Source organism: Salvelinus namaycush, chromosome 8 (genome assembly GCF_016432855.1).
Source record: "Salvelinus namaycush isolate Seneca chromosome 8, SaNama_1.0, whole genome shotgun sequence".
Lineage (NCBI taxonomy): Eukaryota > Metazoa > Chordata > Actinopteri > Salmoniformes > Salmonidae > Salvelinus > Salvelinus namaycush.
In genome coordinates, this window is record NC_052314.1 from 58365428 (window position 1) to 58380544 (window position 15117).

A 15117-nucleotide genomic window follows, 5' to 3' on the forward strand; every position below is an offset into this window, starting at 1 on the left:
CCGTGATGTGTACGTCGAGGAACTTAAAACTTCCCACCTTTTCCACTACTGTCCCGTCGATGTGGATAGAGGGCTGCTCCCTCTGCTGTTTCATGAAGTCCACGATCATCTCCTTTGTTTTGTTGACACTGAGTGTGAGGTTATTTTCCTGACACCACACTCCGAGTGCCCTCACCTCCTCCCTGTAGGCCGTCTCCTCGTTGTTGGTAATCAAGCCTAGCACTGTAGTGTCGTCTGCAAACTTGATGATTGAGTTGGAGGCGTGCATGGCCACGCAGTCATGGGTGAACAGGGAGTACAGGAGAGGGCTGAGAACACACCCTTGTGGGGCCCCAGTGTTGAGGATTAGCGGGTTGGAGATGTTGTTACCTACCCTCACCACCTGGGGGCGGCCCGTCAGGTCCAGGACCCAGTTGCACAGGGCGGGGACGAGACCCAGGGTCTCGAGCTTAATGAAGAGTTTTGAGGGTACTATGGTGTTAAATGCTGAGCTGTAGTCGATGAACAGCATTCTTACATAGGTATTCCTCTTGTCCAGATGGGTTAGGGCAGTGTGCAGTGTGATTGCGATGTCGTCGTCTGTGGACCTATTGGGGCGGTAAGCAAATTGGAGTGAGTCTAGGGTGTCAGGTAGGGTGGAGGTGATATGGTCCTTGACTAGTCTCTCAAAGCACTTCATGATGACGGAAGTGAATGCTACGGGGCGGTAGTCATTTAGCTCAGTTACCTTAGCCTTCTTGGGAACAGGAACAATGGTGGCCCTCTTGAAGCATGTGGGAACAGCAGACTGGGATAAGGATTAATTGAATATGTCCGTAAACACACCAGCCATCTGGTCTGCGCATGCTCTGAGGACGCGGCTGGGGATGCCGTCTGAGCCTGCAGCCTTGCGAGGGTTAACACGTTTAAATATTTTTCTCATGTTGGCTGCAGTGAAGGAGATCCCGCAGGTTTTGGTAGCGGGCCGTGTCAGTGGCACTGTATTGTCCTCAAAGCGAGCAAAGAAGTTGTTTAATTTGTCTGGGAGCAAGACATCGTGGTCCGCGACTCTTGTTTAAAAAAATTACGATATTTTGGAGATGATTTCGTTTTCAAATAACCAAAAGTGAGCCGTTGTAATCTGAATAAAGGGAAAAAGGCCATTCTTGAACATGGGGTGAGACATTCTTACTAATTTACTAGAGAACCATTTCGGATTTAAGTATAACTTTTGTATGACTGACGCCTTTAGTGAGAGGTCTAATGCTTTAATATTTAATCATTTCTGCCCTCCGAATTCATATTCGTTATATAAATAGGCCCTTTTAATTTTGTCTGGCTTGCCATTCCAAATAAAATTGAATATTTTTTGTTCATATAATTTAAAAAGCAGGTAACTAGGTGTAGGCAAAACAATAAGCAAATAGGTAAACTGTGATATGACTAAAGAGTTAATCAGGGTGATTTTCCACAAATACAGGTATTTTCCTTTCCATGGTAGCAAGATTTTATCTATTTTTGCTAACTTTCTATAAAAATGTATTGGAGTGAGATCATTTCTTTATTTTGGGATATGTATACCGAGTATGTCCACATCCCCCCCGTCAGACCACTTTATTGGTAAACTACACGGTAATGTAAAAGTTGAATTTTTTTGTGATCCAATATGTAATATCATAATTTGTTTTACTCCTCTTGACAGTTTAAAACTTTCTGAGATGTAGCCATTATTTGCTATTTTACACCTAGGGTTACTATACATAACTGTAACCCATTTTATAAGAGATTCTCCAAAATTGAAATATTCTAGGCATTTATACACTGCTCAAAAAAATAAAGGGAACACTTAAACAACACAATGTAACTCCAAGTCAATCACACTTCTGTGAAATCAAACTGTCCACTTAGGAAGCAACACTGATTGACAATAAATTTCACATGCTGTTGTGCAAATGGAATAGACAAAAGTTGGAAATTATAGGCAATTAGCAAGACACCCCCAATAAAGGAGTGGTTCTGCAGGTGGTGACCACAGACCACTTCTCAGTTCCTATGCTTCCTGGCTAATGTTTTGGTCACTTTTGAATGCTGGCGGTGCTTTCACTCTAGTGGTAGCATGAGACGGAGTCTACAACCCACACAAGTGGCTCAGGTAGTGCAGCTCATCCAGGATGGCACATCAATGCGAGCTGTGGCAAGAAGGTTTGCTGTGTCTGTCAGCGTAGTGTCCAGAGCATGGAGGCGCTACCAGGAGACAGGCCAGTACATCAGGAGACGTGGAGGAGGCCGTAGGAGGGCAGCAGGACCGCTACCTCCGCCTTTGTGCAAGGAGGAGCACTGCCAGAGCCCTGCAAAATGACCTCCAGCAGGCCACAAATGTGCATGTGTCTGCTCAAACGGTCAGAAACAGACTCCATGAGGGTGGTATGAGGGCCCGACGTCCACAGGTGGGGGTTGTGCTTACAGCCCAACACCGTGCAGGACGTTTGGCATTTGCCAGAGAATACCAAGATTGGCAAATTCGCCACTGGCGCCCTGTGCTCTTCACAGATGAAAGCAGGTTCACACTGAGCACATGAGCACATGTGACAGACGTGACAGAGTCTGGAGACGCCGTGGAGAACGTTCTACTGCCTGCAACAACCTCCAGCATGACCGGTTTGGCGGTGGGTCAGTCATGGTGTGGGGTGGCATTTCTTTGTGGGGCCGCACAGCCCTCCATGTGCTCGCCAGAGGTAGCCTGACTGCCATTAGGTACCGAGATGAGATCCTCAGACCCCTTGTGAGACCATATGCTGACACATGCACATTTGTGACCTGCTGGAGGTCATTTTGCAGGGCTCTGGCAGTGCTCCTCCTGCTCCTTCTTGCACAAAGGCGGAGGTAGCGGTCCTGCTGCTGGGTTGTTGCCCTCCTACGGCCTCCTCCACGTCTCCTGATGTACTGGCCTGTCTCCTGGTAGCGCCTCCATGCTCTGGACACTACGCTGACAGACACAGCAAACCTTCTTGCCACAGCTCGCATTGATGTGCCATCCTGGATGAGCTGCACTACCTGAGCCACTTGTGTGGGTTGTAGACTCCGTCTCATGCTACCACTAGAGTGAAAGCACCTCCAGCATTCAAAAGTGACCAAAACATCAGCCAGGAAGCATAGGAACTGAGAAGTGGTCTGTGGTCACCACCTGCAGAACCACTCCTTTATTGGGGGTGTCTTGCTAATTGCCTATAATTTCCACCTTTTGTCTATTCCATTTGCACAACAGCATGTGAAATTTATTGTCAATCAGTGTTGTTCCTAAGTGGACAGTTTGATTTCACAGAAGTGTGATTGACTTGGAGTTACATTGTGTTGTTTAAGTGTTCCCTTTATTTTTTTGAGCAGTGTATATAAACTCCAGTCGTACTTTATCAAAAGCCTTTTCAAAATCAGCAATGAAAACCAGGCCTGGTTTCCCCGATATTTCATAGTATTCTATTGTTTCCAGTACTTGTCTTATATTATCTCCAATGTATCGTCCATGTAAAAAACCTGTCTGATTAGGATGAATAATATCTGACAATACCTTTTTAAATCTATGCGCCAAGCATTTAGCTAGAATTTTTGGATCACAACACTGAAGTGTAAGAGGCCTCCAATTTTTTTCATGGACTGGATCTTTATATACAGTGGGGAGAACAAGTATTTGATACACTGCCGATTTTGCAGGTTTTCCTACTTACAAAGCATGTAGAGGTCTGTAATTTTTTATCATAGGTACACTTCAACTGTGAGAGACGGAATCTAAAACAAAAATCCAGAAAATGACATTGTATGATTTTTAAGTAATTCATTTGCATTTTATTGCATGACATAAGTATTTGATACATCAGAAAAGCTGAACTTAATATTTGGTACAGAAACCTTTGTTTGCAATTACAGAGATCATACGTTTCCTGTAGTTCTTGACCAGGTTTGCACACACTGCAGCAGGGATTTTGGCCCACTCCTCCATACAGACCTTCTCCAGATCAGTCTTGGTGGCGTTTTTCTGATCGATTCAGAGTTTGATTAATGATGTTTTTCATGGTTCAAGCTAGGTCTCTTAGTTCCAGTGAAGTGAAATCTTAACGCTACAGCATACAATGATATTGTAAACATTTTATGAATAGGAGATTTGATATGTAATGTAATAAACAGTACCGCAGGGGTCATCAACTAGATGGTCTGTAGAACCTGCCACATACGTCTTGTGTCTGAGCCTTTGATTTGCGACTCCACTTTGTCTCTATACTGACATTTTGCTTGTTTGATTGCCTTGGAGGGAATAACTACACTGTTTGTATTCGGCCATATTCCCAGTCACCTTTCCATGGTTAAATGTGGTGGTTTGCGCTTTCAGTTCTGCACGAATGCCGCCATCTATCCACGGTTTCTGGTTAGGGTAGGTTTTAATAGTCACAGTAGGTGCAACATCTCCTATGCAGTTCCTTATAAACTCACTCAACGAATCAGTGTATACGTCGATATTATTCTCTGAGGCTACCCGCAACATGTCCCAGTCCGCGTGATCAAAACAATCTTGAAGCGTGGATTGGTCAGACCAGCGTTGAATAGTCCTTAGCACAGGTACATCCTGTTTGAGTTTCTGCCTCTAGGAAGGGAGGAGCAAAATGGAGTCGTGGTCAGATTTGCCGAAAGGAGGGTGGGGGAGGGCCTTGTATGCATCGCGGAAGTTAGAGTAGACTACAGTCAATATGCTGATAGAATTTAGGTAGCCTTGTTCTCAAATTTGCTTTGTTAAAATCCCCAGCTATAATAAATTCAGCCTCAGGATATATGGTTTCCAGTTTGCATAAAGTCCAGTGAAGTTCCTTGAGGGCCGTCGTGGTATCGGCTTGAGGTGGGATATACACGGCTGTGACAATAACCGAGGAGAATTCCCTTGGGAGATAATATGGTCGGCATTTGATTGTGAGGAATTCTATGTCAGGTGAACAAAAGGATTTGAGTTCCTGTATGTTGTTACAATTACACCATGAGTCATTAATCATGAAACATATACCTCCGCCCTTCTTCTGTCCGGAGAGATGTTTTTTCCAGTTGGCGCAATGCACAAAGAATCCAGGTGGCTGTACCGACTCCGACAGCATTTCCCGAGAGAGCCATGTTTCCTTGAAACAGAGTATGTTACAATCCCTGGTGTCTTTCTGGAAAGCAACCCTTGCCCTAATTTTGGCAACCTTGTTATCTAGAAACTGGACATTAGCGAGTAACATACTCGGGAGCAGTGGGTGGTGTGCGCCTCCAAAGTCTGACCAGAAGACCACCCCGTCTACCTATTCTCCGGCAGCGTTGTTTTGTGTCAGCCTCTGGAATCAGTTAAAATGCCCTGGGTGGTACAGACAAAGGTTCCACTTCGGGAAAGTCGAATTCCTGGTTGTAGTGCTGGTAAGTTGACGTTGCTCTGATATCCAATAGTTCTTCCCGGCTGTATGTAATAACACTTAAGATTTTCTGGGCTAACAATGTAAGAAATAATATATAAAAAACAATACTGCAAAGTTTCCTCGAACCCGCTAATCCTCAACACTGGGGCCCCACAAGGGTGTGTTCGCAGCCCTCTCCTGTACTCCCTGTTCACCCATGACTGCGTGGCCATGCACGCCTCCAACTCAATCATCAAGTTTGCAGACTACACAACAGTAGTAGGCTTGATTACCAACAACGAGGAGACAGCCTACAGGGAGGAGGTGAGGGCACTCGGAGTGTGGTGTCAGGAAAACAACCTCTCACTCAACATCAACAAAACAAAGGAGATGAAGGTGGACTTCAGGAAACAGCAGAGGGAGCACCCCCCTATCCACATCGACGGGACAGCAGTGGAGAAGGTGGACAGTTTTTAAGTTCCTCGGCGTACACATCACGGACAAACTGAAATGGTCCACCCACACAGACAGTGTGCAACAGCGCCTCTTCAACCTCAGGAGGCTGAAGAAATTTGTCTTGTCACCTAAAACCCTCACAAACTTTTACAGAAGCACAATTGAGAGCATCCTGTCGGGCTGTATCACCGCCTGGTATGGCAACTGCACTTCCCACAACCGCAAGGCTCTCCAGAGGGTGGTGCAGTCTGCACAACGCATCACCGGGAGCAAACTACCTGCCCTCCAGGACACCTACAGCACCCGATGTCACTGAAGGCCAAAACAATCATCAAGGACAACAACCACCCGAGCCACTGCCTGTTCACCCCGCTACTATGCAGAAAGCGAGGTCAGTACAGGTGCAGCAAAGCTGGGACCGAGAGACTGAAAAACAGCTTCTATCTCAAGGCCATCAGACTGTTAAACAGCCATCACTAGCACATTAGAGGCTGCTGCCTATAGGCATAGACTAGGAATCACTGGCCACTTTAAGGAATGGAACACTAGTCACTTTAATAATGCCACTTTAATAATGTTCACATATCTTGCATTACTCATCTCATATGTATATACTGTATTTTATACCATCTATTGCATTTTGCCTATGCCGCTCTGTCATTGCTCATCCATATATTTATATATTCTTATTCCATTCCTTTACTTAAATCTGTGTATTAGGTAGTTGTTGTGGAATTGTTAGATTACATGTTAGATATTACTGCACTGTCGGGACTAGAAGCACACACATTTCGCTACACTCGCAATAACATCTGCTAAACATGTGTATGTGACCAATCAATTTTGATTTGATCCGATTTTTTTCTTGAGCTGATGGTTGGGGGCCAGAACATAATTACAAATAATTTGTAGAACGCAAATTGACCGCACGAAGCCCAAGCAGATATAATGTTCGACTAAAACAATAATTTAAAACCTTGCTCACATTTGTATACGAACACGTTTCTCTCCATTATGTGTGGAAATACTTGGGAACAGATTTCTTAGTGGTACCTTATTTAAAAACAAAAAAACAGCGCTCATACTTTTTTCATTTAGACACACCCTTTGAGCTATGACGTTACCCAATAACATCCTTTCTCTTCAGTTTAAACGGAAGTGAACAGTGACCAAGAACAATTTCCACGTTAGCGTTTTTGTTGTTATTTCGACGTTAATTAACAACATGGGACGAGCAAATATGACTAATTTAGCTGCACAGCATCACATACCTACCCCATGTAGTCTTTAATTCGAGTTGGAGACAGGACTTGGTTGATAGATGTTATTTAGGTAACGCTGAACTAACAATGGCTAACTGTATGGTTTTTCACACTCAAATAGCCTCCATCATGGAAGTGCTAGCAAATTCAGCCGTGGCAGAAATCTGTAAACTCGTAGACGACGACTATGCAGTGTTTCGTTTGGAAATTTCTCAAAGCCAGAAAGAAAACAGGGGATTGCGTAGGAAACTACAGCTACTTGAACTGAAGGTACCAAGGGAGCGCGCAGACAGGACAATGCGAGAGCGCATCCTCGCTAGTCGTCCCAGTAATGTCAAGATCCTAGACCGATACAGAGGAATGGAAAGAGGTACATTTCGCAGAAGGCCAAGGCTGCGCGGCCTGTCGCCTTTCATATATAGTTTCGTTCTTGTCGCTCCCGTTCAGATGTGTTACATAAAATTGGGTCTTGGTCAGTTTTGGGATAGAATGCAATAATGCCCCTGATTACTTAGTTATCTAGCGCAAAAACACTAAAATATTCTAACCAGATTCTTGATTTACTGCATTTCCTATTATTTTCTCAATGAAAACAATGTGATGAATGGAACATAATATTGTGAACAAAAATATAAACGCAACAATTTCAAATATTTTACTGAGTTACAGTTCATATAAGGAAATCAGTCAATTTAAATAAATCAATTAGGCCCACATCTATTACACATGACTGGACAGAGGTGTGGGCCTGGGAGTGCATAAGCCCACCCACTTGGCAGCCAGGCCCATCCACTGGGGTGCCATGCCCAGCCAATCAGAATACATTTTTATCCCCCTCAAAAGGGCTTTATTACAGGCAGAAATACTCCTCAGTTTCATCAGCTGTCCGGGTGGCTGGTGTCAGACGATCCCGCAGGTGAAGAAGCCGGATGTGGAAGTCCTAGGCTGGTGTGGTTACATGTGGTCTGCGGTTGTGAGGCCGGTTGGAAGTACGGCCAAATTCTCTAAAACGACGTTGGAGGCAGCTTATGGTTGTAGAGACATGAACATTACATTCTCTGGCAACAGCTCTGGTGGACATTCCTGCAGTCACCATGCCAATTGCACGCTCTCTCAAAACTTGAGACATCAGTGGCATTGTGTTGTGTGACAACTGCACAGTGGGCTTTTACTGTCCCTAGCACAAGGTGCACCTGTGTAATGATCATGCTTTTTAATCAGCTTCTTGAGGTGCCACACCTGTCAGGTGGATGGATTATCTTGGCAAATGAGATATGCTCACTAACGGATGTAAACAAATTTGGGCACAAAATTTGAGAGAAATAAGGTTTTGTGCATATGAAACATTTCTGGGATCTTTTATTTCAGCTCATGAAACATGGGACCAACACTTTACATGTTGCGTTTATATTTTTTGTTCAGTGTACATCGATCACTAAATAGTATAGAAAGTTATGAGAAGTGTTACTTTACATCCTTGCCAATTCTAGACAGTGTCAAAAATGTAAATAGTGTACCGTTAAGTATTGACAGTAGCTAAACTACCTCTTTCCCCCAATAACTCTCAGGTGAAGGAGATCTCACTGGAGGCCACAGGAGCTTTGTGAAGGCAGCAGGACAAAATACATGGAGAGATGACCAACCAATCACTGTTGATGAGGGGAGCGGAACCTCGACCCAGCACGTTATCGTGATAGAGGTTAGCAGTGGTGTAGTGGAGGCTATACGCCATATACCCACTTATTTTTCAGTGAGCATTGCGTATACTCATTTTGTAATCCCCACTGATAGGTATCAAAGTAGTGTAGTGGAGGTATACGCAATATCAATTAATAAGGCTGATGAAACAGATCAGAATGTTTAGCTTAAAAAGTTGATAAACTATTATTTCTTCACATTTTGGGTGCAGCAATATGCACACGGCTAATGTTCCAAAATGCAATTTGCGGAAAACACCTTTCTAAAATGCGTACCGCACATGCTAGAGGTTTCATGGACAGAGATGGAAATATCCGTTAGAAATTTATAAAGAGGGGAGATCTAAAGATGCAACAACTATCATCGGTTTCTAACATGACAAGGATAATGCCTTGGCTGCTAGACAATGAAAGAAAGAAAACCAATAGAATAGGAGAAAGCATATGAGGAAGCCTTTATAAAATAATTGACTCCACGTTTCTATGGTGGGATTTTGGCTATAGGCTACTTTGATCCAAGGTTAAACATGCCTCATAATATGAAGTAAAAAGTCCAGGTTTCAAACAATTAAGGAACAGGAAAATATAGCGATGCTAATGCTGGCCTAACCGTACTCTGGTAGATGGAAAGGCTTTCCCAATAACCGTCTCAATTAAATGTTAACTAGCCTACCTTTCAGAATGATATCATGATTATTTCCATCAATCCAGTGGCTATTTTGTTTTTAAAATTCCATCTCGTGCTACAGAACAGTGCTGTAGCCAGATATTGGTGGGTGGGCCTGCAGAAATGTGTGTGGGCCCCCCAAAATAATTATGATGGGGGGGGGAGAGCATGTACCTTCCTGCATATTTTGCCATGGGGCAAAGAGAAAAATGTGCAGTTTTAAAGCACATTTCCTGCAGATCTACACATTTTGCCATAGGGCAGAGGGAAACATTTGCAGTTTTATAGCTCACCCGATGCTATTCTACACATTTTGCCACGAGGCTGAGAAAAGTTTGCATTTTTAAAGCTAATTAAAACAAAAATATAGGTTTGTTGGTTGATAACGGCATTAGATTATGAGCTGTCTTGTTTGCTAAATAAACATATGAAATAGGCAGTGGCATGGCGCATATAGCCATAATAGCACAGTGACATATGCCTCAAAGCAGTCATATTCATCACTTATTGGGGGTGTGGCTTTCAGTTAGTTATTTTTGGCAACCCAGCCTGTGAGAGTGAAAGTCATTCCAGTTCATATGTTCTGTTATATTTGATCAAATCTGACTAACCCAGTGCATTGCTTGCGATGAATTCTATCTGATGGTGTTTGCATGTTTAAGTAAAAAGACAAATAATGTCCCGTTTGGAATACTGACAAGTAAAGAACATAAAAATGACAAATAAAAGCCACATCCATGCGTTCTCCCCTGCTACAGAAACACTGTTAACCAAACAACAGTGCTAGGTGCCTGTGTACTTGAATTAAAGGGTAACTACACAAAAAAAGTATTTCCTTCGAATTTTTCCCCCCCCAGACCTAAAAAGTTGTCTCCTGATGTGGCTTAATCATTGTTATGGATTTACATCCAATTTTGTTGTTTTTTTTCATTAAAAACGTGTGACTTTGATAGCAAAAGCCTTTAAAAAATCATTATAATAATAAAGGTCTGAAACCTGCGAATGTATGACTCAGTTTAGCCTACTTTCACAGTACAGCTTAGGTTGGCCTGACTGTGAAAGACCAATATGGGATACAGTGCCTTGTAAAAGTATTCACTCCCCTTGGCATTTTTTCTATTTTGTTGCATTACAACCTGTTATTTAAATGGATTTTTATTTGGATTTCATGTAATGGACATATAGTCCCAATTGGGGAAGTGAAATGACAAAAATTACTTGTTTCAAAAAATTCAGAATTTTTTTTTATGGAAAAGTGGTGCGTGCCTATGTATTCAACCCCTTTGCTATGAAGCCCCTAAATAAGATCTAGTGCAAACAATTACCTTCAGAAGTCACATAATTATTTCAATAAAGTCCACCTGTGTGCAATCTAAGTGCCACATGATCTGTCACATGATCTCAGTATATATACAAACCTGTTCTGAAAGGCCCCAGAGTCTGCAACACCACTAAGCAAGGGGCACCACCAAGCAAGTGGCACCGTGAAGACCAAGGAGCTCTCCAAACAGGTCAGGGACAAAGTTGTGGAGAAGTACAGATCAGGGTTGGGTTAAAATATCTGAAACTTTGAACATCCCGCGGAGCACCATTAAATCCATCATTACGAAATGGAACAAATATGGCACCACAACAAACCTGCCAAGAGAGGGCCACCCACCAAAACTCACGGACCAGGCAAGGAGGGCATTAATCAGAGGCAACAAAGAGACCAAAGTTAACCCTGAAGGAGCTGCAAAGCTCCACAGCGGAAATTGGCGTATCTGTCCATAGGACCACTTTAAGCCGTACACTCCACAGAACTGGGCATTATGGAAGAGTGGCCAGAAAAAAAGCCATTGCAAGCAAACACGTTTGGTGTTCGCTAAAAGGCATGTGGGAGACTCCCCAAACATATGGAAGATGGTAATCTGGTTAGATGAGACTAAAATTGAGCTTTTTGGCCATCAAGGAAAACGCTATGTCTGGCACAAACCCAACACTTCTCATCACCCGAGAACACCATCCCCACAGTGAAGTATGGTGGTGGCAGCATCATGCTGTGGGGATGTTTTTCATCGGCAGGGACTGGGAAACTGGTCAGAATTGAAGGAATGATGGAGTGCACTAAATACAGGGAAATTCTTGAGGGAACCTGTTAGTCTTCCAGAGATTTGAGACTGGGATGGAGGTTCACCTTCCTGCAGGATAATGACCCTAAGCATACTGCTAAAGCAACACTCGTGTGGTTTAAGGGGATACATTCAATGTCTTGGAATGGCCTAGTCAAACCCAGACCTCAATCCAATTGAGAATCTGTGGGATGACTTAGATTGCTGTACACCAGCAGAACCCATCCAACTTGAGGGAGCTGGAGCAGTTTTGCCTTGAAGAATGGGCAAATATCCCAGTGGCTAGATGTGCTAAGCTTATAGAGACATACCCCAAGAGGCTTGCAGCTGTAATTGCTGCAAAAGGTGGCTCTACAAAGTATTGGCTTTGGGGGGGGGATGAATAGTTATGCACGCTCAAGTTTTCTGTTTTGTTGTCTTATTTCTTGTTTGTTTTACAATAAAACATATTTTGTATCTTCAAAGTGGTAGGCATGTTGTTTAAATCAAATGATACAAACACCCCAAAAATATATTTTAATTCCAGGTTGTAAGGCAACAAAATAGGAAAAATGCCAAGGGGGTGAATACTTTCGCAAGCCACTGTATATCATTTTAGGTCATTCAGAGTGTACAGTACATTTTGGAAAATATTCAGACCCCTGCCTTTCCACATTTTGTTACATTACAGCCTTATTCTAAAAGTATTAAATAATACCACACACAATACACCATAATGACAAAGCGAAAACAGGTTTTTAGACATTTTTGCAAATGTATTAAATATAAAAAACAGATACCTTATTTACATAAGTATTCAGACCCTTTGCTATCAGACTCGGAATTGAGCTCAGGTGCATCCTGTTTCCATTGATCATCCTTGAAATGTATCTACAACTTGATTGGAGTCCACCTGTGTTAAATTCAATTGATTGGACATGATTTGGAAAGGCACACACCTGTCTATATAATGTCCCACAGTTGATAGTACATGTCAGAGCAAAAACCAAGCCATGAGGTCGAAGGAATTGTCCGTAGAGCTCCGACAGGATTGTGTCGAGGCACCGATCTGGGGAACGGTACCAAAAAATGTCTGCTTCATTGAGGGTCCCCAAGAACACAGTGGCCTCCATCATTAAATGGAAGAAGTTTGGAACCATCAAGACTTCCTAGAGCTGGCCATCCGGCCAAACTGAGAAATTGTGGTAGAAAGGCCTTGGTCAGGGACGTGACCAAGAACCCAATGGTCACTCTGTCAGAGCTTCTGAGTTCATCTGTGGAGATGGGAGAACCTTCCAGAAAGACAACCATCTCTGCAGCACTCCACCAATCAGGCCTTTATGGTAGAGTGGCCAGACGGAAGCCACTCCTCAGTAAAAGGCACGACAGCTCGCTTGGAGTTTGCCAAAAGGCACCTAAAGGACTCTCAAACCATGAGTAAGAAGATTATCTGGTCTGATGAAACCAAGATTGAACTCTTTAGCCTGAATGCCAAGCATCACATCTGCAGGGAAACCTGGCACCTTTGATACGGTGAAGCATGGTGGTGGCAACATCATGCTGTGGGGATGTTTTTCAGAGGCAGGGACTGGGAGACTAGTCATGATCAAGGAAAAGATGACGGAGCAAAGTACAGAGAGATCCTTGATGAAAACCTGCTCCAGAGCGCTCCGGACCTCAGATTGGGGCGAAGGTTGATCTTCCAACAATACCACAACCCTAAGCACACAGCCAAGACTGACCAAGCTTCGGCCAAGCTTCCGACCAAGCTTCGGGACAAGTCTCTGAATGTCCTTGAGTGGCCCAGCCAGAGACCGGACTTGAACCCGATCGAAAATCTCTTGAGAGGCCTGAAAATAGCTCTGCAGCGACGCTCATCATCCAACCTGACAGAGCTTGAGAGGATCTGCAGAGAAGAATGGGAGGAACTTCCCAATTACAGGTGTGCCAAGCTTGTAGTGTCATACCCAAGAAGACTCTAGGCTGTAATCGCTACTAAAGGTGCTTCAACAAAGTACTGAGTAAAGTGTTTGGATACTTACAGTACCAATCAAAAGTTTGGACACACCTACTCATTCAAGCGTTTTTCTTTATTTTTTACTATTTTCTACATTGTAGAATATTAGTGAAGACATCAAAACTATGAAATAACACATGGAATCCTGTAGTGACCAAAAAAGTGTTAAACAAATTCTTCAAAGTAGCAACCCTTTGCCTTGATGACAGCTTTGCACACACTTGGCATTCTCTCAACCAGCTTCACCTGGAATACTTTTCCAACAGTCTTGAAGGAGTTACCACATATGCTGAGCACTTGTTGGCTGCTTTTCCTTCACTCTGTGGTCCAACTCATCCCAAACCATCTCAATTGGGTTGAGGTCAGGTGATTGTGTAGGCTAGGTCATCTGATGAAGCACTCCATCACTCTCCTTCTTGGTCAAATAGCCCTTACACAGCCTGGAGGTGTGTTGGGTCATTGTCCTGTTGAAATGATAGTCCCACTAAGCGCAAACCAGATGGGATGGCTTATCGCTGAGGTAACCATGCTGGTTAAGTCTGCCTTGAATTCTAAATAAATCACAGACAGTGTCACCAGCAAAGTACCATCACACCTCCTCCTCCATGCTTCACCGTGGGAACCACACATGTGGAGATCCGTTCGCACTACTCTGCGTCTCACAAAGACACGGCGGTTGGAACCAAAAATCTCAAATTTGGACTCATTAGCCCAATGGACAGATTTCCACCGGTCTAATGTCCATTGCTCGTGTTTCTTGGCCCAAGCAAGTCTATTCTTTGTAGTGTCCTTTAGTAGTAGTTTCTTTGCAGCATTTATTTGGGCTGCAATCTGAGGTGCAGTTAACTCTAATTGAACTTACCCTCTGCGGCAGAGGTAACTCTGGGTCTTCCTTTCCTGTGTCTGTCCTCATGAGAGCCGTTTTTTTTTGCAACTGCTCTTGAAGAAACTTTCAAAGTGCTTGAAATGTTCTACATTGACTGACCTTCATATCTTAAAGCAATGATGGACTGTCATTTCTCTTTACTTATTTGAGCTGTTCTTGCCATAATATGGACTTGGTCTTTTACCAAATAGTGCTATCTTCTGTATACCACCCCTAACTTGGCTCAAACACATTAAGAAGGAAAGGAATTCCACAAATTAACTTTTAACAAGGCACACCTGTTAATTTAAATGCATTCCAGGTGACTACCTCATGAAGCTGGTTGAGAGAATGCCAAGCGTGTGCAAAGCTGTCATCAAGGCAAAGGGTGGCTACTTTGAAGATTCTCAAATATAAAATATATTTTGATTTGGTTACTACATGATCCCATGTGTGTTATTTCACAGTTTTGATGTCTTCACAATGTAGAAAATAGTAAAAATAAAGACAAATCCTGAAATTAGGTGTGTCCAAATGTTTGATTGGTACTATATGTAAATGTTATATTTCAGGTTTTTAGTTTTATAAATTTGCAAACAAACTGTTTTTGCTCGGTCATTATAGGGTATTGTGTATGTTGATGAGGGGGAGAAAAAAAAATGTCATCAATTTTAGA

General features: G+C 43.1%; 3 protein-coding genes across 4 annotated transcripts in view; all 3 read left to right on the forward strand.

The window, feature by feature from the left end:
• LOC120052962 (transcription factor Ken-like) overlaps positions 1-15117 on the forward strand; it is a 181375-nt gene that overhangs the window by 119722 nt on the left and 46536 nt on the right. The window lies entirely within an intron of this gene.
• Positions 1-15117, forward strand: part of LOC120053017 (gastrula zinc finger protein XlCGF49.1-like) — an 81839-nt gene that overhangs the window by 17856 nt on the left and 48866 nt on the right. The gene's annotated exons all lie outside the window — the stretch shown is intronic.
• LOC120052915 (zinc finger and BTB domain-containing protein 18-like) overlaps positions 7004-15117 on the forward strand; it is a 36220-nt gene continuing 28106 nt past the window's right edge. For both annotated transcript variants that reach the window (XM_039000146.1, XM_039000145.1), the window contains exons 1-2: positions 7004-7475; positions 8674-8804. In XM_039000146.1, the coding sequence (XP_038856074.1) occupies positions 7193-7475; positions 8674-8804 (414 nt within the window). In that variant the 5' untranslated portion in view covers positions 7004-7192. The remainder of the gene's footprint in view (positions 7476-8673; positions 8805-15117) is intronic.